We start from the raw sequence: 24,741 nt of genomic DNA, 5'->3' as shown, positions 1-24,741 counted from the left end.
ATGGAATGGACATGTGCAACACATTTTGAAGAACAACACTTACAGAAAGGTTAATAATTGTTTTTTCTTCTTCAAGTGCTTGCACATGTCCATTCCATGTTAGGTGACTCCCAAGCAGTACCCTAGGAGGTGGTCTCAGAGTTCATGGACATGAGGATTCCAACACTGCTCCACCAAACCGGGCGTCATCCCTAGCTTGCTGGGTGATGGCATAGTGGGAAGAAAAAGTATGCACTGATGACCAGGTTGACGCTCTGCAAATGGCCTGGATTGGGACGTGGGTCAGGAACATTGCTGAGGAAGCTTATGCTTTCGTAGAATGGGCAGTCAGGATGGCAGGTGATGGGACGCCCTCCTGCTCATTGCACATGCCAATGCAGGAAGTGATCCAGGATGAAATTCTCTGAGCCGAAATGGGTAGGTCTTTCATCCTATCTACTAATGCCACAAAGAGCAGCATGGATTTACAGAATGGTTGGTCATTTCTATATAGAAAGCTAGCGCACGCCTAAAATCCAGCATATGGAGAAGCTGCTCTTCCTTATTCTTGTGTGGTTTCGGGAGGAAAGCTGGCAGGAAAAGAACCTGGTTACTATGAAATTGTGAAACCACCTTTGGAAGGAATGTGGGGTGGGGGCAAAGTTGTACCTTGTCCTTAAACAACATTGTATATGGTGGTTCTGAAGTAAGGGCCCTGATCTCTGAGACCCTCCTCGCCAAGGTAAATGCTACCAGAAAGATGACCTTCCAGGAAAGGCATGGCAAAAGGAATGATGCCAGTGGATCAAAAGGAGGGCCCGTAAGTCTTGTCAGGACCAGGTTTAAGTCCCATGTGGGAATGGGTTCCCGCATCTGTGGGTATAGCTTTTCTAAGCCCATGAGGAAGCAAATGGACATTTTGTGCGAAAAACCTGACTGACCATCCACCGGAGGGTGGAAAGTTGAGATGGCTGCCAGGTGTACTTTAGTAGATAAAATAGCTAGGCCTTGCTGTTTCAGATGAAGTAGATATGTCAGCACAGTCTGGAGAGGTGACCTAGTGGGTGACAGGCCTCGATGGGATGACCAAATGGAGAAACGCTTCCACTTGGTGAGGTAAGTAGCTCTAGTAGATGGTTTCCTGCTGCCTAGCAAAACCTGGCGGACTTGCTCTGAACAGGCCAGCTCCGCAGGATTTAACCATGGAGCTTCCACACAGTCAGGTGGAGGGTTTTGAGGTTTAGGTGGAGCATCCAACCGTGATCTTGTGAGATCAGCTCCAGGAGGAGGTGGGAAGAGGCATTAGGGTTTCTGCTGACAGGTCTAGTAATATGCCAAACCAGTACTGGCATGGCCAGACAGGGGCTATAAGAATAACCCCTACTCTGTCCTGCTCGACCTTCAGTAAGATCTTGTGCATCAGAGGAATGGGGGGGAAAGGCATTGTCCGAGGGAGCAGGAAGACATCTGTGAGAGAGCCCTGGCTCTGGCTGTGCAGGGAGCAAAACTGATGACATTTCCTGTTCTGCCTGGTTGCGAACAGGTCTATGAGGGGAGTCCTCCACCACGGGAAAATGGTCCTTGCTATGTCGGAGCAAAGGAACCAGTCGTAGTGAGAGGAGAAAGACCTGCTGAGGTGATTTGCTTTCTGGGCTCCCTGAAGGTGAGAAGCTTTGAGGTGAATCCAGTGCTTCATATAGAAGCAAATAGCCTCTTGACACAGGGAGGAAGTGCCGCCCTCCCTGCCTGTTGAAAAGATTGTTATTTCTGAATCAACATTTTGGGGAACTTTTCATTCTGTGAAAAAACTTATTTCCAATTTTCATCCCCTTTGGCTCAGCTCTAATTTAAACATAGTTCAATTTGTAACCAGGGTCAGTAGAGATGCATTAAGATTTACTGGGGCTCTGGACACAGAGAACATTACCCCCCTTCACACTCTCCCACAGTGAGTGCGGATTAATTATTCAGCTTTTATAAAGCAGCTTGAAGTTTAAAAACAAGAAATATACGCTACATATTTATTGGAAAAACACTAGACTGTAAGCTGTTCAGAGTGGGAGCCTTGTTTCTTTAAACGTGAAAGAATAAAACACTAATATAAAATAGTCAGCACAGAAATAAATATGAATGAAAATAGGTGGTCAATGCACTAAACATGTGGCTATTTTAAAGTTGTTATATTGTATGGTTTTGAATTAATAACCCTGCTGATACTTGTGACGGTAGTTTTGGAGCATGTAGTTTCAGGTGAGTGTAGACAGCTGCAGGGGTCTGTACACATAAGACAGTATTATGCCAGAGAACTCTACCTAAGTGCCAAATATTGTAATAGCTGAGACATGAGGTATTTTATTAAAACAATATCTATTGTAAGTGTTGGAGACTGGCAGTCAGGAATCTTGAGTTTTCTAACTAGCAGTGATACTTGATTCACTTTGTGCGTGACTGTAGGCAATTCACTTAACCTCTGGGTGTTTCACTATACCCATGTGTAAAATGGGGGGAAGGAGAAGGGCTGGGGGGCAGCTCTGCACGGAAGTGGGGGAAGGAGAGTGTCTGGGGGGGCAGCTCTGCATGGGAGGGAAGGGGAGGAGAGGGGCTGGGGGGCAGCTCTGCACAGTGGTAGCATGCTCAGTGCACACCCTACCACAGCTCCTGCATCTGTCCAGCCTGGCCAGGGGGCAGGGCCCCAGGGGTGGGAGAGGAGGAGCGGCGGGGGGGGGGTGGGTTCCGGCCTGAGGTAGGGTTGCCAACTGTCTAATCACACAAACCCAAACACACTTGCCCTGCCCCTTCCCAGAGGCCCCGCCTCTTCTCCACATCCCCACCCCCACTCACTCCATCTCCTCTCGCTCCATTGCTAGCTCCCCCCCCACTCACTTTCACTGGGCTGGGGAAGGGAGTTAGGGTGTGAGAGGGGGTGCAGGCTCTGGGCTGCGGGGTGCAGTTTGGGAGGGGGCTCTGGGCTGAGCCTGGGGCACGGGGTTGGGTTGCAGGAGGGGACGGGGGATGCAGGCTCCAGGAAGGAGTTTGAGTGAGGGCGGGGGCTCAGGTCTGTGGCAGGGGATTGGGGTGCGGGAGCAGGTGACGGATGTGGGCGGGCGGCTCTTACCTTGAGTGCTCCCAGAAGCCACCTGCATGTCCAGCTTCTGGGTTCAGGGGCAGCCAGGCAGCTCTGCGTGCTGCCCCTGCCTGCAGGCACTGTCCCTGCAGCTCCCATTGGCCAATGGGAGCTTCGGAGTCGGCGCGCAGGGTAGGGGCAGCATGTGAAGCCCCTGTGTCTGCCCCGTGCCTAGGAGCCAGTGGGATGTGCCAGTTGCTTTCTGGGAGACACGGTGAGCCAGGGCAGGTAGGGAGCCTGCCTTAGCCCCGCAGCGCCACCAACCGGAGTTTTAGCAGCCTATTAAAATCTCCCAGATTGGTTTCAGTAGCCACCAGGAGATCGATTCTGATTCCAGGAGACTCCCGGCCAATTTGGGAGGGTGGCAACCCTAGCCTGCGGGGAAACCTCACTATTGGTCAGAGTCCCTAGGCACAGGCCCCGTGGACCCATAGGTAATCCGCCACTGTAGTGCAGACAGGCCCGTTAGGGTGTGAATAATGGGCCCCCCACAGCAAGAAACAAAGACACATAAAATAAGGTGAAAAGCTGGAGAACTAGATGGAAGGATTTCTTTGTTCAGAGAGAAAACTCCTGGAACAGACATGCTGAGAAAGGGCTGAATAAAGTGACCTATGAAGGTATTTTGAAATAAGTGAATATGCATAGTATCAGAGGGGTAGCTGTGTTAGTCTGGATCTGTAAAAGTGGCAAAGAGTCCTGTGGCACCTTACAGACTAACAGATGTATTGGAGCATAAGTTTTCGTGGGTGAATACCCACTTCATCAGATACATGTAGTGGAAATTTCCAGAGGCATGTATAAATATGCAAGCAAGAATCAGGCTAGGGATAACGAGGTTAGTTCAATCAATTTGCAAATGAACTGAAGCTCAGCAGTTGAAGTGTTCTCCTACAGGTTTTTGTATATTGCTATTCCTAATATCTGGTGAATGAACAATACAGACAACCCGCCAACGTGAAGCATATTCTCATCAGCAACTACACACCGCACCATAGTAACTCTAACTCAGGAACCAATCCATGCAACAATCGATGCCAACTCTGCCCACATATCTACACCAGATCACAGGACCTAACTAGATCAGCCACACCATCACCGGTTCATTCACCTGCACGTCCACCAATGTAATATACACCATCATGTGCCAGCAATGCCCCTCTGCAATGTACATTGGCCAAACCGGACAGTCTCTACGTAAAAGGATAAATGGACACAAATCAGATATTAGGAATGGCAATATACAAAAACCTGTAGGAGAACACTTCAAGCTCCCTGGACACACAATAGCAGATTTAAAGGTAGCCATCCTGCAGCGAAATACTTCAGGCCCAGACTTCAAAGAGAAACTGCTGAGCTTCAGTTCATTTGCAAATTTGATACCCTCAGCTCAGGATTAAACAAAGACTGCGAATGGCTAGACAAGGACAAAAGCAGTTTCTCCTCCCTTGGTGTTCACGCCTCAACTGCTAGAAGAGGGCCTCATCCTCCCTGATGGAACTAACCTCGTTATCCCTAGCCTGATTCTTGCTTGCATATTTATACCTGCCTCTGGAAATTTCCACTACATGCATCTGATGAAGTGGGTATTCACCCATGAGACCTTATGCTCCAATACGTCTGTTAGTCTATAAGGTGCCACAGGACTCTTTGCCACTTTTAAATATGCACAGTTTGGCTAAATAATGAATAACTAGAAGGCACAATTCACTACATGCATTCAAAGGGAAATTCTTTAGGGGACTTGAACAGGTAACATTAGGAGTAAATGTGCTAAAACCAAGAAAAGGGGAGCATTTCAGGAAACATTTTCTAATTGTGAAGGGGCTCCCAGACTGTGGAGTAGTTTCCCAAAGGGAAGGGGGTTGGAAGTCCCATTAGCTGAGGCACTTACAACTAGTATTACATAAATCCCTGGAACATGCCATTCAATTCTAGGACAAACCACTTGTCACAATGCTACATGCTGTGGCCGGCTGCACTTCATGGGAGCAGCAGGGATGGAACTTACAGGCTGGTGTTCCAAACCCCCAGGCCTCGACCACTTCATCCAAAGGAGACCCTGTTACATGTTAGCCGTATCAGACCCCGGCACACAGCTGAGTATTTCTGTTTCCATCCCGTAGTGGGCAGAGAGTATCTATAGTCCCACAGTTCATGTTTACAAGTAAGGAACAATCCCACACTAGTCGCTAACTGGAAAAGGTGAGGGCTACTGGACACAATGGTGCTTATCAGATCTTTTTCCACAGACCCTTTCCCCCTGGCTGGCTGTGCAGGGCAGAGCCCTAGCTGGATGGGACACATGTTGGCCTGAGAAGTTCTGGGGCTGAGCAGGGATAAGGGAGTTGGGAACAGAGAGGCCAGGAGCCATTGGTCAGGGTGGTGAATTTATTTATTTGTAATGTTTGTTTCCCTCTTGTTGCGGCTGTTTTCTCTCTGTCGCTCCCTCCAACCACCTCAGCCTGAGCAGAGGCTAAGTGGGTGGGACGTAGGAGGCTCAGAACACGACTCCATCCCTCACACATTGCTCTGCTCGGCTCCCACTGTGAGGGGGAAAGGAGCGGGAACAGGAAGGGTTTAGAGAAGAGACTGGCTAGGCCTCTCCCGGGGCTTGGGCACAGAGCCAGCAACACATATCCAGGGCTGGGCACAACTGCTCTGCCGCAGGGAGCAGAGCCCTGCCAGGGCCCCAGGCAGGAGATTCCGTGGCCCTGATCTCTCCCTCCCAGGGACAGGGCCTTGCCTCATCTGCCTCCACACGGAGCGTCTCATAGCGCCGGGGAGTTGCAGCACAGGATCCAGCGCAGGCTGTGTCAGCCTAGGGTCTGCCTGGAACCATCTCTGCCATGTCTGACACTGAAGAGCAGGGATGGACCTGGGGCCACAGGATGCATAGGCTCAGCTCAGACATTTGCTTTAGGAGCGAAGTGCAATGTTCCCTCTAATTTTTGACATGCTGTGTGAACAAAAAAATTTCTTCTGTGCAAATTTTTGACAGGCCGTGTACACAAAAAACTTCTCTGCAAATTGTTGTGCTTCTGTGCAAATTTTTGTGCGCGCAGTGTTTCGCCATGTGTGCGGGGTTTAGGATCTGTGGGTGCGCGCACACGCGCACAGCTTAGAGGGAACAGCGGCGAGGTGCTGATCTGGGGAGCACGGCCTCTCCCTGACCCTTTGTTCCTATGGGACCCGGCCCAGAATGGAGTGAATCCATTTACACCAGAGCCATCAGTGCCCACGGGAGGGAAGGGAGCTCCCTGCATTGGGACTGAGCACCTGCCTGTGGATCAGCACCAGGGGCATGAAGCCCAGAGTAGCCCCTGGATGCTGAGATCCTTCCCTGGGCCTCTCAGTCCTGCAGAACAAGGGCTGGGAGAAGGAGGCTTCTGCTGAGTCCTGCTACTGGGAGACCTTCCCCTCCTCTGTCTGCCTGGCTCTCCTGTGCTTTGGTTCTTTCATTCACTCTCTGATCCTCCCTGTCACAGATATTTTGGCTCCTCTGATCCTAGCCCGAAGCAGGAAGCTCAGACCCAACTGCTGGGGAGAGGGGTAAAGAATCTGAGCTTATAGGACAGGCTGAGTGGCCTCAGGTTCTTATTTTATCTGAGCCCAGACAGCCCATCTCTGAAAACTTCACAGAAACAAGCTGCCCAGTGAGATGGCAGGGACTTGTTGGCTCTGATTGGGCTGGAGCCCTCGCCCTGCCCCAGGAAGAGCCTCTCACAAACCATTGCAATGGCCCAATTTCCATAGGGCTCATGAGGCAGAGGCTGCGGGGTGAATGGAGCATCTATCCCCCGGAATAAGCAAAGACGCCATCAATGCAGGCAACAAACCCCTGTGCAGGGGAAAAAAGCCACCAGCTCCGAGTGCACGGGGGATGCACTGCCTGGAGCTGAGCTCTCACAGCGGGGAGTAGATCTGGGGGTGCTGTGGGCAGGACGAGGGGAGGAAATGGCTCTTCATACGCTACCTTTGCTGCAGGGGGCACTGTACTCGGCGATGGCAAATTCATCTGGAAGGCACAAGGGAAGGGAGATGTGACCAGGGCTGTGTGAGACCCAACCAGGACTCCTCACACTTCCACCAGGCCCGCGGCAGAGAGCTGGCACTGCACCAGAGATCTCAGGGAGGAGGGGAGGGAGCCCTCTCTCCAGGGGCACTGGGGGAACCTTGCTGGGCTCCATGGGAGGAAGGCAACGGTTACCCCAAGGTACAGCGCAACAGGCATCTCCAGAGGGTCTGTGCCAGGTGCCCTATGTCCGTTTGCACCTTGCCTGACTCACGACCAGAGCCCAACGGCACCCCGGCGGTTTTGTCACCCAATGTCCTAGCTGGGAGCGGAGGAGCGAATGTGCCTCCCCCAGGTCAGCTGGGATCTCAGGGCAGGATCTGAACGCAGGACCCTCCCAGATCCCTGGGTTGGCACCTTCCCTCTACAGTGCGGGAGGGGTCTGGGCTCGTGGTGCGAGCATGAGGCCAGTGGAATATGATCCCTCGCCCATAATCCCTGTGTGCCCCACATTCTCATCTGGGAGAGGGGAGACGCTGCTGAGATGGGCCTGTTGTGTCCAGAGATGAGAGGGGGACGCTGTCTGCGTGGGGCAAACCAGTGTCAGGGATGGTGGCGGCAGGGCCGTTCAGGTTGGAAGCAGGAGGAGAAGGGAATGGGGTTTGCCCTTGAACCTGCACGGGCAGTCGCTGAGCAGGCACCGCTGGCGTGAGGTTCTCAGCTCAGCCCCAGGCCTGTCCCCACCCTCAGGAGGCAGCCCAGGGGTGGGGAGCTGGATCATCAAGAGAACGAGGCCAAACACAACCCTGAGCCCAGCAGGTCCCCCTGTGGCTGTGACTGTGGCCTCTCCCCTCCCTATGACAGGCCCATGGTGGCTAACGTCCCCCCAGCCCTGCCCCCACACACACCTGTCTCGTAGTAATCATAGACTTTCACCAGCGCCGGCTTCAGGCTCTGCACGGGGAAGTCCTGCTCCACCGTGAAGGAGAAACTCTGAGTCACATTGCTCACCTGAGGTGTGGGGGGGAAACAGACGAGATTCAGGAGGACGCTCTGAGCCACTTCACCCCCTCCTTCCCTATCTCCCCACCCCTTATCCTGCAGGTCCAGCATCTGCCCTCCTTGGCTGCAGGGCCTGGCAGGGATTCAGGCCCTGAGGGAGAAGGGAGACGCCCTGCCCCCCTGATTCCCCTCCCCCCAGGTACAAGCTGCTCTCCCTGATACCCATAGGCTGGGGGGAGAACAGGTCCCCAACTCTGTATGTTGCAGGGAGCAGGAAGTGCTGCACAGAAATGCTGGAGAGCAGTAGCAGCTGTGCAGGAATACATAGGTTTGTTTTCCCCGGCCAGTGCCTGGGAGATCCCCGCTCAGTGCCTCTATGAAAGGTATGTCAGGGGATGACTCTCCCTGGCCCATCCCGGCCCCATGTGAGCGCTCACCTGCTCCATATACAGCAGCACATGGTTGGTGCTCAGATCTGTGCGTTGGATGTGGTTATGTCCTTCCAGCTGCCAGTGGCAGAGAGAGAAGCAGGGTGTTACTGAGCCCCCTTTGAACCACCCCAGAATCCTAAGGAATGGGACGCTGAAGCAAACTCAGAATCGTTAGCATTTATCTTTGAGTTCTCCTGTGGGACAGGTGATTTCCCAGGGGATTGGAGGCAGGCAAACAGAGTATCTAGCTTTAAAAATGGGAACAAAGAGGACCCAGGAATTCACAGACCAGTCAGCCTAACATTCATACATGGGAATATAGCAGAAGAAATTATTAAACAGTCAACTTGTAAGGACCTAGAATGTAACAAGACTACAAGATAAAGCCAACCTGGATTTGTCAAGAACAAATTATGCCAAACCAACCTCACTTTCTGCTCTGAGAGGGTTACTGGCTTAGTGGATGGTGGTGGGGGAAGAGGGAGAGGAAAGCAGTAGTCATCATATATCTTGATTTTAATAAGGCTTCTGACACAGTCCCACATGCCATTTTCATAAGAAAATCAGGGAATTGTGGTCTGAATGAAATTATTATAAGGTGGATGCACAAGTGGTTGAAAGACTGTACTCAAAGGGCAGTCATCCATGGTTTGCTGTTAAACTGCTAGGGTGTATCTAGTGGGGTCCTGCAGTGGTCAGTCCTGGGTCTGGTACTATTCAACATGCTCATTCATCACTTGGATAATAGAGTGGAGAGCATGCTTATAAAATCTGTGGCTGTCACCAGCTGGGAGGGGCTGTACGCACTTTGGACAGGATTAGATTTTAAAATGACCTTGCCAAATTAGAGAATTGGTCCAAAACCAACAAGATGAAATTCAATAAAGACAAGTACAAAATACTACACTTGGGAAGGAAAAATTAAATGCACAACTACAAAATGAGGAATAACTGACTAGGGGGTAGTACTGCTGAAAAGGATCTGGGGGTTATAGAGGATCACAAATTTAATATAAGTCAGCAATGTGATGCAGTTGTGAAAAAGGCTAATATCATTCTGGGGTATATTAACAGGCGTGTCATATGTAAGACATGGTTTGTAATTATACCACTCTACTTGGCATTGGTGAGGCCTCAGCTGGAGTACTGTGTCCACTTCTGGGCACCACACTTTAGCAAAGATGTGGATAAAGTGGAGAGTCCAGCAAGCAGCAAGAAAAATGATAAAAAATGTGGCAGATCTGACCCATGTGGAAAGGTAAAAACTCTGGGCATGTTTAGTCTTGAGAGAAGAAGCCTGAGGGGAGAACCCGTTAACATATTTGAATACTCTTAAGGGCTGTTATAAAGAGCATGGTGATCAAGTGTTCTCCATGTCTGCTGAAGGTAGGACAAGAAGTAATGGGCTTAATTTGCAGCAAGGGAGAGTTAGAAAATTTGTCCTAATATCTAACCTAACTGTAATGGTAATTAAGCACTGGTACAGGCTTCTAAGGAAGGCGGTGAATTTCCCATCCCTGGACATTTTTAAGGACAGGTTAGACAGACGCCTATCAGGGATGAGCTAGGTTTACACGGTCCTGCTCCCTCACAGGTGGCTGAATCTGATGACCTCGTGTGGTCCCTCCCACTCCTACAGTAGAGTCCTGTGTGGGACTATTTTTTAATCCCACTCCCACCCGTTCCCGCTGTTATGGCAACGGGTCCTGCGGGATCTCAATCCCACTGCAGAGCTCTACACTAGTCGCACACAGGGCTCTATCCTATAGCTCTGTGATTCTTTGCTGGTGCCATAGGCACTGACTCTGTGGGTGCTCTGGGGCTGGAGAACCCATGGAAAAAAATAGTGGGTGGCCCACTGATCAGCTCCTCTCCCTCCCCCCCCCCCGGCACCTCCCACCTACTGGTGGTCAGCTGTTCAGTGGTGTGCAGGAGGCTCTGGCGGGGAGAGAGAGAAGCAGGGGCAGGCAGAGGCAGAACGAGGGCAGGGTGCACTCAGGGGAGGGGGTGGAACGAGGTGGGAAGAGGCAGGGCGGGGGCAGCCCTTGGGGGAAGATGGCAGGTGTGGGCAAGGTCTGGGGCACAGCAGGGGTCAAGCAGCCTCGGCGAAACCAGGAAGTCGGTGCCTCTGGCTGCTGCTGCTTTAAAGGAAGAGGGAAAATCTGTACTGTGGCTCCATGAGCAGTGCGTAATGCAGCTGGGAGAGGCTAAGCCTCCCCAAACCTCCACTAATGCACCCAGCCGTGGCCCTGGGGCTGGGCTGCAGCAGAGCTCAGAGCTCCTCCAGGTGGGCCAGGGGTTGGGGCTGCTTGGCCAGGCCAGCTGGGGTTCCTCTGTCTGCAGTGGGGGGCTCAGGGCTCCTCTGGCCCCAGTGGGTGAGAGTATGGGGGCATAGGGGTGGGGCTTCAGGCAGAATGAGCAGGTTAGCGGTGGGGCCTCGAGTGGAAGGAGCGGGGCAGGGGCTAGTCTCCTCGAATGGGGGGGTTCGTGCACTGCCTATGTATGGCCCCGCCCTCCTGGTGGACTGAGATGTGAAGTACCACAGTCTGAGACCTGTGCGGCTGGGCCACAATCAAGAGCAGCATCAGCTCAGTGTCTGACCCATCCTGTGTGGGGAGGGCTGGGGCTGTGGGCAGGGCTGGGGCTCTAGGCACTGCCTCCCCTGAGCTGCTCATAGGCTTCATTAGTCTGATGGCATCCCACCTCAGGGCCCCTCAAGGGACACCTCCCAACGTCTGAATCTCCCTGAGGAGATGCAGGGCCCAGGAGTTGCGGGGTGTGTGTGTGCGTGCGTGTGCGTGTGCACGCACGCGGGGCGGGGGTGTTAGAGCTGGGGGAGAAGAGAGGGATGCAGGGAGGTGGGGGCTCCTCACTCTCTCTCCCAAGCACCCCGTGAGCCCAGCCTGACTTCCCCTTACAGGAACGCTGCCCTCTCCAGGGGAGAGTGTGAGGTGCCTCCAGCCGGGCCTGCTCCCCCTGTGCGTAACAGTTTACCAGGGAGTCACGGAGTGGGAGCTCAGGGGAATGGGATGGGATGGGATGGGGAAGGAGTGGGGTTTCAGGGGAGGGTCAGAAAGAAGAGATAGGGTCAGAGAGACGGGAGACAAGGGGGGGGGGCTGATTCTGGAGAAGGGACTAGGGAGTGGCCAGGCTGCACTGGCAAAATGAGGGGTTGGGGTTTGGAGCTGACTGGGGGCCAGATACCCCTGAAGTGGGGTTTGAGTCAAGGGGCCCTGGATGCCCACTGGGTGAGGTTGGGGTTGTGGGGAGCTGGACTCCACTGGGTTGTGGGGTAGATACCCTGGGAGGGCTGTGACCCATACACAGAACTGGCCGTTACCTTCCTCACTGATGACTTCACAGGGATGAATCCTGACAGCATCTTAATGTCAACGATGACCATGTTGGAGACAGGGCGTTTCCCTGTGTAGCTGGGAGACCAAGCAGGAAACAAAACAAGGTTTAATACATCTCAGCATAGAGATGATGCACCTCAACCCTGACCTGCAGCACCTCACACCCTGCCTGGCTCCTGCTAGTCTGGCCCTGGTCCCTGGCTCCCTGTCCTGCCACTACCTTTCATTCCTGCCCTGCAGCCCAGCCCCGCTGCTATCCCAGTCCCGGGCTCCCCACACAGCTCTTCCAGTGCCCCTCAGTCCTGCCCTTGGAGCAGTGGAAGTTTCTTGAAAGTCCCTGAAGCAAGACGGTATCCTTTCCGATAAGGGGTTTAGTTAAATTATTCCCATCGTTGGTGGCAAGAGGAGGAGGGAACAATTGAAATCAGGATTTAAATCACTTGGTTTTTTTAAATTATTGATTTAAAATAGAGTTGAGGTTTTGTAAAAGCAACGTAAGTATTGGTGCTGTTGCTACGTTAGATTGCAGTTTGTGATGAACTAAGTTATAAGACTTGGGTTTCTAAATACCACTACGGCTAGGGGATCCTATCTGAATTTGACAGAACTTCTAGACAGAAAAACAAAATACTGGAAGTGAAGGTGCTGTGTCTACAAACTGTTTAGCAGGTACTGTAGGGGATATATAGAACAGGTACGGTTTGAATGATCAATAACTAGTGATTCTTTCCGGCCCTCAAAAATGAGAAAAGCTATCCACCTCTGTTTTACCCCCAAATAGGATGCACTTAGGAATAACAGGGTTCACATCAGGTGAGACCCTTTGTCTAAGGACCCACAGATCAGCCAAGGTAAGGAGTTGCTCTCTCCAAGAACAGAAACTAAAATGGCTAATGAGAGTATTGTTAATCACCTAGAAAAGAATCTCTCATTATTTGCATATGGACAAAACCTCTTTCTCCCTCCTAATTTAGCTAAAAAGAACTCCAAGTTATCAAGAAAGGGTCATTCCCTGCTTTCCTATACGAAGTGGCCCACGGCACATTGAGTGGGTCAAGAGATGGGTGGGGAAGCTGCAAGCTAAACCGTGGCAAATCAAGTGTAAAAGTAAAATCAGGCAGGCCAAAAAAGAATCTGAGGAGCCACTAGCAAAAGGCATAAAAACTAACAGCAATTTTTTTTAAGTACATCAGAAGCAGGAAGCCTGACAAACCTCAGTGGGGCCACTGGACGATCAACGTAAAGGAGCAGTCAAGGAAGAAAAGGACATTGTGGAGAAGCTAAATGACTTATTTGCATTGGTCTTCACTGCAGAGGATGTGAGGTAGATTCTCACACTTGAGCCATTCTTGTTGGGTGAGAAATCTGAGGAACTGTCCCAGTTTGAGATGTTAATGGAGGAGGTTTTGGAACAAGTAGATAGATTAAGCAGTGAATAGTCACCAGGACCAGATGGTATTCACTCAAGAGTTCTGAAGGAACTCAAATAGGAAATTGCAGAACTACTAACTGTGGCATGTAACCTATCGCTTAAATCAGCCTCTGTATCAGATGACTGGTGGACAGCTAAAGTGATGCCAATTTTAAAAAAAAGGCTCCATTGGCGATCCTGGCAATTACAGTCCGGTAAGATTAACTTCAGTACCAGGTAAATTGGTTGAAACTATAGTAAAGAACATACTGATCAGAAATAGATGAACACGATTTGTTGGGGAAGCGTCAACATGGCTTTTGGAAAGGGAAATCATGCCTCACCAATCCATTAGAATTCTTTCAGAAGGGTCAACAAGCATGTGGACAAGGCTGATTCAGTGGATATAGTGTCCTTGGACTTTCAGAAAGCATTTGACAAGGTCCTTCACCAAAGGCTCTTAAGCAAAGTAAGCTGTCATGGGATAAGAGTGAAGGCTCTCTCATGGATCAGAAACTGGTTAAAGAACAGGAAACAAAGGGCAGAAATAAATGGTCAGTTTTCAGAATGGAGAGAGCTAAAGAGCAGTGTCCCACAGGGATCTATATTGGGACCCGTGCTGTTCAATATATTCACAGATGATTTGGAAAAAGGGGTAAACAGTGAGGTGGCAAGCTTTGCAGATAATACAAAATTATTCACGACAGTTAAGTCCAAAGCTGACTGTGAAGAGTTACAAAGGGATCTCACAAAACTGGGTAACTGGGCAAAAAAAATGGCAGATGGAAATTGAATGTTGATAAGTGCAAAGTAATGCACATTGGAAGACATAATCCCAACTAACATACAAACTGATGGAGTCTAAATTAGCAGTTACCACTCAAGAAAAAGATCTTGGAGTCACTGTGGATAGTTCTCTGAAAAAAAATCTGCTTGGTGTGTAATGGGGGGATATGACTGAGGTCTATAAAATCATGAATGGTGTGGAGAAAAGTGAATAAGGAATAATTTAGCCCTTCACATAAAAGAACCAGGAGTTACCCAATGAATTTAATGGGCAGCAGACTTAAAACAAACAAAAGCAAGTACTTCTTCAAACAATGCAGTCAATCTGTGGAATTCTTTGCCAGGTGATGCTGTAAAGACCAAAAATATAACAGGGTTCAAAAAAGAATTAGATAAGTTCATGGAGGATAGGTTCAACAGTGGCTATTAGCCAAGATGGTCAGGGACGCAATCTCATGCTCTTGGGTGTTCCTAAACCTGACTCCCAGCAGTTGGGTCTGGATGAAAGGGGATGGATCACTCAGTAATTGCCCTGTTCTGTGCATTCCCTCTGAAGCATCTGGTACCAGCCAGTGCTGGAAAACAGGATATTGGGCTAGATGGACCATTGGTCTGACACAGTAGGACTGTTCTTATATTCTTATGACCAAACTACCTTCTCTTCACCATCTACAGGGGTGGGAAAGTACATCTTTCTGTAGTCTGTACAGAGCTGTATTAATCTTTGGTTAAATAATCTCATTTGAGCTTGTTATTTGATAATCTTGAATCGTTATTAAATGCAAACTTGCAACATTCTATATGTGGAAAATATCTCGTTTTAATACATAATGTGAAATGCTTATGTACAATAAAAGAATGTGTGGAGTATGCCCTCCAAATTTAGAAGATTATAAGGGATTTTGTTGGTTTTCATTGTAAATAATTGCTGTGGTCTAGCAGTAATAGGAATTGTCTGGCACAAGGAAGAAGAAATGTTAAAAGATGTAAACCAGGGTATAACCTGGGAAAGTGACAGAAATTGCTTAAAAGGGGGGATCCTAATTGATAGTAGGGACTAAAAATGAAATACTGTCCTTGAAATGAATAAACAGCCTCCAATAAGAAAATAATTGAACAAATTTGTTACACACAAAGCATGTACTGAATACCAATGGAAGCAGCAGGCAAACTGAAAGAATAGGAATAAGAGGATGTCCCTTACCCTCTTAGGAGCCCTGAAACTAGAATATATAAACTGTATTTTTAGTAAAAAATTCTCCTTTAGTGGCATAAAATCTCTGTCACTTCAGATCCAAACTGGTTCAATGTTAGCACTGGGAAGTTATTTCAAAACACTAGCTAAGTCATTGTGAGCTTTTTGATACACACTTTCAAAAATAGGAGCTTAAAGTTAGGTCTGCTCTACACTACAGACCTATACCTATGTCACTCTAGGGTGTGAAAAATCACAACCCAAGTAATGTAGTTATACGAATCTAACCCCCCATGGAGACAAAGCTATGCTGGTGAGAGAGCTTCTCCTGTCAATATAGCTAGTGCCTCTTGGGGAGGTGGATTAACTACACTGATGGGAGAGCTCTCTGCAGTCGGTGTAGAGCGTCTTTATTAAAGTGCTTCAGCAGTGTTTTAAATGTAGACTTGTCCATAGGCTCTGTCAAGGTTCCTTCCCCATTCTGAACTCTAGGGTACAGATGTGGGGACCTGCATGAAAACCTCCTAAGCTTACTTTCACCAGCTTAGGTTAAAACTTCCCCAAGGTACAAACTATTTTACCCTTTGCCCTTGGACTTCCACTGCCATCACCAAACGTTTATCTGGGTTTATTTTTATTAGGAAAGCATTGTTTGGAAATGTCTTTCCCCCCAAAATCCTCCCAACCCTTGCACCCCACTTCCTGGGGAAGGTTTGGTAAAAATCCTCACCAATTTGCATAGGTGACCACAGACTCAAACCCTTGGATCTTAAGAACAATAAAAAAAGCATTCAGGTCTTACAAGAAGAATTTTAATAGAAGAAACAGTAAAAGAGAAGTAACAATAAAAAGAATCACCTCTGTAAAATCAGGATGGTAAATACCTTACAGGGTAATTAGATTCAAAACATAGAGAATCCCTCTAGGCAATACCTTAAGTTACAAAAAGACACACAGACAGGAATATCCATTCTATTCAGCACAGCTTAATTTCTCAGCCATTTAAAGAAATCATAATCTAACGCATATCTAGCTAGATTACTTACCAAGTTCTAAGACTCCATTTCTGTTCTGTCCCCGGCAAAAGCATCACGCAGACAGAGCGAGCCTTTGTTTCTCCCCCCCTCCAGCTTTTTAAAGTATCTTGTCTCCTCACTGGTCATTTTGGTCAGGTGCCAGCGAGGTTATCCTAGCTTCTTAACCCTTTACAGGTGAGAGGATTTTTCCTCTGGCCAGGAGAGATTTTAAAGGGTTTACCCTTCCCTTTATATTTATGACAGGCTCTGAAGCCTATATTTTGGCATCTTAGGGTGGGTATTGTAAAAGCACTGAAATGATTTAGGAGCACAAGTCTGATTGAACTTGGCCTGCAAATCCTGATGAAGGAGAATGCCTGGGTCAAAGCATACAGCTCCTGTGACTGGGGGCAGTTCGCTCTGTGGGAGGGTGGTGGTGGTTGCAGGTATAGGATGGGCTACTGGCCGGGCAGTTTTGTGTCTGAGTTTATGTTGCTCTCACACTAAGGGTGTTACTGAGATGCTGACTTGTCCTTTTCAGCCTCAGAGAAACCAGCACAGCACAATCACTCTAACAATTTAGCGGGAGAAAGTAAAGAGCTAGCAATACAGAAATACAAAATCTGATTGACATTGAAAAGAGCAATTGCAATTAAGAAAATACCATGATTTAATGTAAAAAATCCGTTTTTAATTTTTGGAAAAATCAAAAATATTGATTTGTATCAGCTTTTCTGGGGGCTCCCCATACCTCTGGAATGACTTGTCCCCAGCCCTAGGGCTGCTCTGGAAGGTTTGGCACTGCGAGGGGGAGTTACCTGATGTTTATGGTGATGTCAAAGGTCCTGTGAGCCTTGATGCTGTCACACGTCTCAGGGACCGTGTGCACCTCCAGCGCAAATGGTGCCTCGCCTGGCTTGGGGAGCACATTGTACCTCAGGCTGGTCTGGAAGAGAATACACAGTTCTCTGTGTCTGTCCATCTGTCCCTCTCCTCTCTGCTCTTCTCCTCCATCTCCTCCCCTCGGCTCAGTTTCATTCTTTCCTTTATCTCTTCTCTCTCTCTCTCCCCATTCCCCAACTCTCTCTGTTAACTCTCTCTCCTCCTCACACCTCTTTCTTATATTCTCCTCCTCTTCCGCATCTCTTCCTCTCTTTTCCTTCCCTCCCTCCCCTCCCCAATCCACCCCATCATGCCATCTCCAATGGGAATGATACGGGCTCCCCTCAGCAGCAGCCTCTCCCTCTCCCCCTGTCCCAGGGTCCCATACCTGCACGTAGACACATCCTTCTCCTGTCACCCCCATGCTGTAGTCCCCTGGCACCTCTGGCAGTGCCATACGCTGGAGCAGCAGACGGTTCGTGTGATCCACCTGGAACTGGGCCTGGAACTTCCCTGTGGATTGCAGGGTCACTGTGGACGCTCCTCCTCTCTTGGCATAGGTGGAGACTCCATATCGGGATAGCGCCTGGAGCGCCACCACTGTGTCCTGCCAGACAAGAGATAGGCCCAGGTGCCCAAGGGAAAGAATGAGCCATTTCTATGGGCCTGGAGCCCCCACTCCACCAGCTCTTCCTACACAGCAGTGCCCTGATTTTCCCATTTTCACTCATCACTCCCACAAGCCATTCACTCTATTCCCTTGGGCCCAGATTCTCAAAGGTATTTAAGCACCTTTCTCCTCCTGAAAGCAGCCAAGCATCTAAGTACCTTAGGGAACCTAGGCCTTGGTATCTCTGACACTTCACCACAGGCATCTGAGGGAAGATGCCACCACCCTTCCCTGAAGGACCAACCTGAAGGGATAGCTCAGGACCAAGTGAAATGGGAGCTGCCTGTGGCTCAGAGAGGACCATAGTGAGGCAGCCAGGAGGCTCAGTAATGGAGTATGAGAAAGTCTTACAGCCCTTTGGGTATCAAGCCAACCAGGGAAATGGTGGAACATGGGGCCAATGATTGGTCCTGTCTAGAGAGGTCGTCTCCTGAGGTCCCAGCCTCCAAGTACCAGCATGGCCTGTACCCGCTCAAAGTGGGAGGTGGCATCTCCTGTTTGGTTGTCACTCAGGATGGCGCTTCCTCCCCTTTCCAGGTGTGTCTGGAAGTGACTGGCTGCTGCTGCTTCTCTGGGGAGGCCTCAGCTCCCGAGCTGAATTGGCCTGGTTGGATGGGGTCAGTGCTGGGAGAAGCTGGGGATGGCACTGCACTACCTTGCGAGTGCTCAGGGCGACTCTTCTGACCTCCATACACAGGAGCATCACTTGTCCAGTCTCCTGCCTCATAAGCCCCCCTGGGCCTGTGAGGACCTGATGTAGCCATGCTCTATGCTGTGACTATCCCATTATCTAAACTAAACTATACAGCCAGGGGAATGCTACCCCTTCCCTCTCCCCAGGTCAGCCTTCCCCTCCCCCTGGATTATTTGTCTGTCTCCTGCCCTTTCCTGTCTGCCTCCCACTCCTGCCCTGGATGTCTGAGGCTTGGGAGGGGAATAGATCACCTGGGTGGAGGAGAAGCCCCCATTGGGATTCTGCTGCTTGCTGATCCACTTTGCAATTTGAGTTGCTAATGACAGGTCTCCTTGGGATGGTGCCGGCCGCGTGGTGAGGTAAGCGAGGAGCACATAGGACGTCATCTCCACCTCGGCAGAAGGAGCACGGGGGTGATAGAAGGGGAGATCTGCCTCCGGCTCCTTCCCAGGCCTCTGCCAGTGAATGGAGCCATCTGCAGTGGGAGAAGGAAGAGGGAGGGCAGGAGAGAAGGAAATACAGATGCTTAGTACATGCCATTTCTAAGGGGGTTATTGACCTGCTGCTGCTGCGGGTGGGAGAACAGAGCCCCCCGTGCTAGTCTGGCATATTGTCATGAGACTCAAAAGGATTAAATAGTCCCTCACTTGTTGATCTGGTGGAATTATACAAATCTTGTGGTATGAACACTCAGTGACTAATCAGGCTGCCACCTCTGCCACCAATCACACTTGGAGTTGCAGCTAGCAAGAGATGTTAAGAGTAACAAGAAGGGTTTCTTCAGGTATGTTAGTAACAGGAAGAAAGACAAGGAAAGTGTGGGCCCCTTACTGAATGAGGGAGGCAACCTAGTGACAGAGGATGTGGAAAAAACTAATTTACTCAATGCTTTTTTTGCCTCTGTCTTCACGAATAAGGTCAGCTCCCAGACCGCTGCACTGGGCAGCACAGCACGGGGAGGAGGTGACTAGCCCTCTGTGAAGAAAGAAGTGGTTCGGGACTATGTAGAAAAGCTGGACAAGCACAAGTCCATGGGACTGGTTGCGCTGCATCCGAGAGTGCTAAAGGAGTTGGCAGATGTGATTACAGAGCCATTGGCCATTATGTTTGAAAACTCATGGCGATCAGGGGAGGTCCCGGATGACTGGAAAAAGGCTAATGTAGTGCCCTTCTTTAAAAAAGGGAAGAAGGAGGATCCTGGAAACTACAGACCAGTCAGCCTCACCTCAGTCCCTGGAAAAATCATGGAGCAGGTCCTCAAGGAATCAATTCTGAAGACTTAGAGGAAAGTGATCAGGAACAGTCAGCATGGATTCACCAAGGGCAAGTCATGCCTGACTAATCTAATTGCCTTCTGTGATGAGATAACTGGCTCTGGATGAGGGGAAAGCAGTGGACGTGTTGTTTCTTGACTTTAGCAAAGCTTTTGACACGGTCTCCCACAGTATTCTTGCCAGTAAGTTAAAGAAGTATGGGCTGGATGAATGGACCATAAGGTGGATAGAAAGCTGGCTAGATTGTCGGGCTCAACGGGTAGTGATCAATGGTTCCATGTCCAGTTGGCAGCCGATATCAACTGGAGTGCCCCAAGGGTCGGTCCTCGTGCCAGTTTTGTTCAATATCTTCATAAATGATCTGGAGGATGGTGTGGATTGCACCCTCAGCAAGTTTGCAGATGACACTAAACTGAGAGAAGAGGTAGATACACTGGAGGGTAGGGATACGATACAGAGGGACCTAGACAAATTAGAGGATTGGGACAAAAGAAATCTGATGAGGTTCAACAAGGAGAAGTGCAGAGTCCTGCACTTAGGACGGAAGAATCCCATGCACACTACAGACTAGGGACCGATGGCTAGGCAGCAGTTCTGCAGAAAAGGACCTAGGGGTTACAGTGGACAAGAAGCTGGACATGAGTCAACAGTGTGCCCTTGTTGCCAAGAAGGCCAATGGCATTTTGGGATGTATAAGTAGGGGCATTACCAGCAGATCGAGGGATGTGATCGTTCCCCTCTATTTGACATTGGTGAGGCCTCATCTGGAGTACTGTGTTGTTTTGGGCCCCACACTACAAGACGGATGTGGGAAAACTGGAAAGTGTCCAGCAGAGGGCAACAAAAATGATTAGGGGACTGGAACACATGATTTATGAGGAGAGGCTGAGGGAACTGGGATTGTGTAGTCTGCGGAAGAGAAGAATGAGGGGGGGATTTGATAGCTGCTTTCAACTACCTGAAAGGGGGTTCCAAAGAGGATGGATCTAGACTGTTCTCAGTGGTAGCAGATGACAGAACGAGGAGTAATGGTCTCACATTGCAGTGAGGGAGGTTTAGGTTGGATATTAGGAAAAACTTTTTCACTAGGAGGGTGGTTAAACACTGGAATGCGTTACCTAGGGAGGTGGTGGAATCTCCTTCCTTAGAAGTTTTTAAGGTCAGGCTTGACAAAGCCCTGGCTGGGATGATTTAGTTGGGGATTGGTCCTGCTTTGAGCAAGGGGTTGGACTAGATGACCTCCTGAGGTCCCTTCCAACCCTGATATTCTATGACTCTATGACTCTGTGCCTACATCCCCTTTATCTTATAAAGGGACATCCCAGGAATGGACAGTAGCAGCCTTTTTTGGGCTCTTTGATCCAAAAAGTGTGAGGTCACTAAGTGGCCCCAGGCGCTCAAGGCTGAAGGGTTACAGCAGTGACGGTCACACCCCACTCCAGCAGGGTGAAGAGCCCATAAGTCCTTCTCTTACCAGCACAGTCCCAGTTCTTCCTGGGATTTCCTGGGACATCAGGACCCTTTTTTGGGCCCCCTCAGAATGATCTGTTTTTTCATTTGATCTGTCCAAACATCAGGCTTCTCCTCTTCGTTTGTCTCTTGCTGTAGGGAGCAGATGTCACTCTGTGCGGACCAGGGGCCATCGCTCCCATGGAACGAGTGTCCAGAGCGAGGAGCAGCGCTTGGAGTGAGGAGTGGAGTGGAGCCAGCGAAGACACCGGCAGAGCTGTGCTATTGCTCAGTGTGAATGGTACCATTTATTCAGGGGTTCAGGATATGCTCACTCACAGCACTGAGGTGTTGGGGGACCCCCCAGATACACCTGTGTCACTGCAAAGTCAGGCACCGGCAGCCCTGGCCCCAACTCATGTTTTTTAAAAGTTTCCTTTGTCTTTACATGAATATTTCAGCGCCTTTTTTTAAAAAAAAGCCACCATCAAACCGTCCCCCAGGAACTAGCCCTAGGGAAAGGGGACTCAGCCCCAACTCTCTCTGCCCTGGTGATGCCCCCTGTCTGGGGAGCTGTAAGGCATCTGCCAGTATCCTAAAATGTGCCCCTTGATGCTTCTCCCCATTTATGCCCCTTGGACCAAACCATCCTCTGCCTCACCTACTGCCCCCTGAGCTGCTCTTGGCGCTGGCCCGCTCCTGGGCTGCTGTAGACAGCAGAGCCTGCGGGGGGTGGAGGAAGCTAGATGCCACTGAGATGCTTCCTCCCCCTGCAACAGACTCCCTCCTCAAAATGGGCAACAGTCCGTTGGTGGTGGTGGGGGGAACAGGAATCCTCCTGAGGCAAAGGGGGAGAGGAGGGTAGAGACGGCCTGGACCCAAAGGAGTGGGGAGAGGGAGAGGGAAGGAGAAACCAGGGGAGAAAGAAAGAAAAACCTTGAGTGAGAGATCCTAGGGAGGAGGGCAGGAAAGGGAGGGAGAGACACTCAAGGAGGGTGGAAGGGAGAGAAGACGCCTCTAAGACCTGGCCAATACACAGATTCTGTGCCACGACAACTATTTTGGCTAGGGCTGTGACTTTTCTACTGGTACCTCTAGTCTGGGCACAGTTATACCAGCATAAAGGTGCTTTGTACTGGTAGAGCTGTAAGGGAACAGTTCTACTGGTATGAACACCTTCACACTGCTATAACTGTGTCCACACTGGGGGAATCGCACCACTTTAACTATACCAGTACAGCTACAGCAGAACGACTTTTATGTGTAGACAAGGCCGGAATGTTCATTTACCCTGGGGAAATGCTCTGTGCTAGAAAAGAAAAAGCATTAATCAACACGCTGGTCAACAGTACTCAGCACCTAGCATAGGCAGGGATGGTTGGGCTTATAAATGCATTTACTGTTTGTAAGCTTAGTCTATGGGGCGCCCTCAGGTGAGCCACAGGCAGCTAATGTGATTGGGTTGGCCATGACCAGCTGCTGTTTTTCACCCCACCTGACCCTGTCTAGACTAGATGCTGAGTTGTCTTTAGCAGTCTGTCAGCTAATGCACTTTCTAACACAGTGAGTTTCCTCACCTGCATGAGGCCTATGAGTGTGGGGCTGAGGCTCTGTGTTTGTGGGGGCTGGGGCAGGGGACAGAGAACCCAGGTGTCTGTTGTGAGGGGAAGGGAACTTGGAGTGTGCGTGTGCTGGGACTCTGCATAACAAGTCCCATGTGCACTAGGATTGTGGGCAGCTTGTGTGTGTGTGTGAATAGCTTTCGGCTGGGGGAGAAGGAGCCTGTGTGTGTGAGAGGATCCTGAGGCAACCTGGCATGTGCTTGTGCATTACCTTGTGCCTGGGGCAGGTTGGAGTGCGTGTGTGGGCAGAGAGATTTGGGGGGTGCAAGGCAGCAGGACCGTATGCCTGTGATTTTGTGGGCTGGGAAGTAGGAAGTATGTGAGAGCTTTTGGAGTGGGAGGCAGGAGAGAGATTTGGAGACTTGGGGGAAGGAGGAAGAGAGCACAAGGAAAAGAAAGGAGAGACCAGTTATTTCTCAGTATAGAAAAGAGGAAAATGGACTGAAACAAACAGAGGAAAAGCTAACAAGCTCCGGAGTAGAGGAAGGGGGCAAATGGAGGGAAGGCAGGGACAAGGGAAAGGGCAAATACAAGGGAGACAAATGCAAAGGGAATGTTGATATTTTACCTAATAGGTAGGTTGGATACTGAAGGGTGAATCAATGACCCAGTTTAAAAGAACAAGGGGTCCTTAAAAGGGCAGGGATACAACATGCTGTGAGGTCAGAAATGTGCCAGGGCCCTGGCTGCCTCTCTCTCAGTCTTGTTTCTTCATGTCAAATAATGTTCTCCCGCCTGGTCCTGGTCCCTCCTAACTTTCCCCTGCTATGATTTCCCCTCTGAGCACCTGTATATGATTCTCAATATATGGTCACCTTACAAGCGGGGGATGTAGGGCCCGTGGGATGGGATTCAGAAGAAGGGGCTGTCAGGAATTCTCACCTTCTTTCAGAGCTTCCTTATCAAGCGAGTCCAGCAGTGCCCTGCGCTTCTCCTCCCTCCCCACCAGGGCAAAGGCGTAGGCCAGTAGCGCCCTGGTGTACACGTGGTTTCCTCCCTGCTCTGCGGCCGTCTCCAAACAGAACAGAGCATTACGGACCACAGAGTGCTGTGTTGGGAGAGAGACATGAGCTGAGAGGGGGAGGGGAGAGGTCACCATGGCAGTGAATTCAGTCTATGAGCTCAGCAGACAGGAAACAATATGCACTTTTTCCATTTTATGAAGTATTTTTTCCAGACTTTCTGACACATGGGTAACTCAAAACAATAACTGATCTTTCAGAGCCAGATTCCCCAGGACACTGTCTCGCTTTCACCACTCCAGCAATGCGTAGTGGCTGGTTTACAGCTGCTTTGCATCACTAGGCTGGCACTAAGTACCCAGAGTGAACCAGTGAGTTTGGCCCTTCACGTTTGGTGAATGGCTATGGTGTACTGGGGAACCTGGCCCTTTAAATTTGTCCTGTGGTCGGTCCTTACTTAGGAACATTTGAAAAGCAAAGTTTGGAATCAGACATTCCCCGTAATGACATTCCAAGGGATACCAATGTGCGCAGGTCCATACGCAGCAGGACAGTTCATCTGTTTTCGTCAATGGCTGAGAATGGAAAGTCCAGCAGACAGCCCCATCTTCAGTGGCTTGAAACTTTTTCAAAATGTTTTGATCTGAACCTTCCTACCCCTTGGTGTCTGCTAAGCTAGAGGTCTTTCTGGGAAGTTGGAGAGAATCAGCTTAGCTGGTTTTGAGACAGGAAAGCCTGAAAACAAAATGCCTTGGGGTTTATACTCCTTCTACCGGAGAAGGGCTTAATCAGGACATCAACTTTCCTTAATTAACTACAGGGGATCAGGTTAGTCTAATGACAGTGGAAGGGAACTGGCTGCCACTTCATCGG

General features: G+C 49.9%; 1 protein-coding gene across 1 annotated transcript in view; it reads right to left on the bottom strand.

The window, feature by feature from the left end:
- Positions 1-5,480: 5,480 nt before the first annotated feature.
- LOC125623346 (alpha-2-macroglobulin-like) overlaps positions 5,481-24,741 on the bottom strand; it is a 60,396-nt gene continuing 41,135 nt past the window's right edge. The window contains exons 28-36 of the mRNA XM_075120408.1: positions 23,789-23,954; positions 18,813-19,036; positions 17,586-17,804; positions 17,134-17,261; positions 11,892-11,982; positions 8,558-8,626; positions 8,027-8,129; positions 7,080-7,121; positions 5,481-5,649 (exon numbers count right to left, since the gene is read on the bottom strand). Of these exons, the coding sequence (XP_074976509.1) occupies positions 5,624-5,649; positions 7,080-7,121; positions 8,027-8,129; positions 8,558-8,626; positions 11,892-11,982; positions 17,134-17,261; positions 17,586-17,804; positions 18,813-19,036; positions 23,789-23,954 (1,068 nt within the window). The 3' untranslated portion in view covers positions 5,481-5,623. The remainder of the gene's footprint in view (positions 5,650-7,079; positions 7,122-8,026; positions 8,130-8,557; positions 8,627-11,891; positions 11,983-17,133; positions 17,262-17,585; positions 17,805-18,812; positions 19,037-23,788; positions 23,955-24,741) is intronic.

Source organism: Caretta caretta, chromosome 1, assembly GCF_965140235.1.
Source record: "Caretta caretta isolate rCarCar2 chromosome 1, rCarCar1.hap1, whole genome shotgun sequence".
NCBI lineage: Eukaryota > Metazoa > Chordata > Testudines > Cheloniidae > Caretta > Caretta caretta.
The sequence above is the reverse complement of the archived record's forward strand: the minus strand, read 5'-3'. Positions and strand labels throughout refer to the sequence as shown.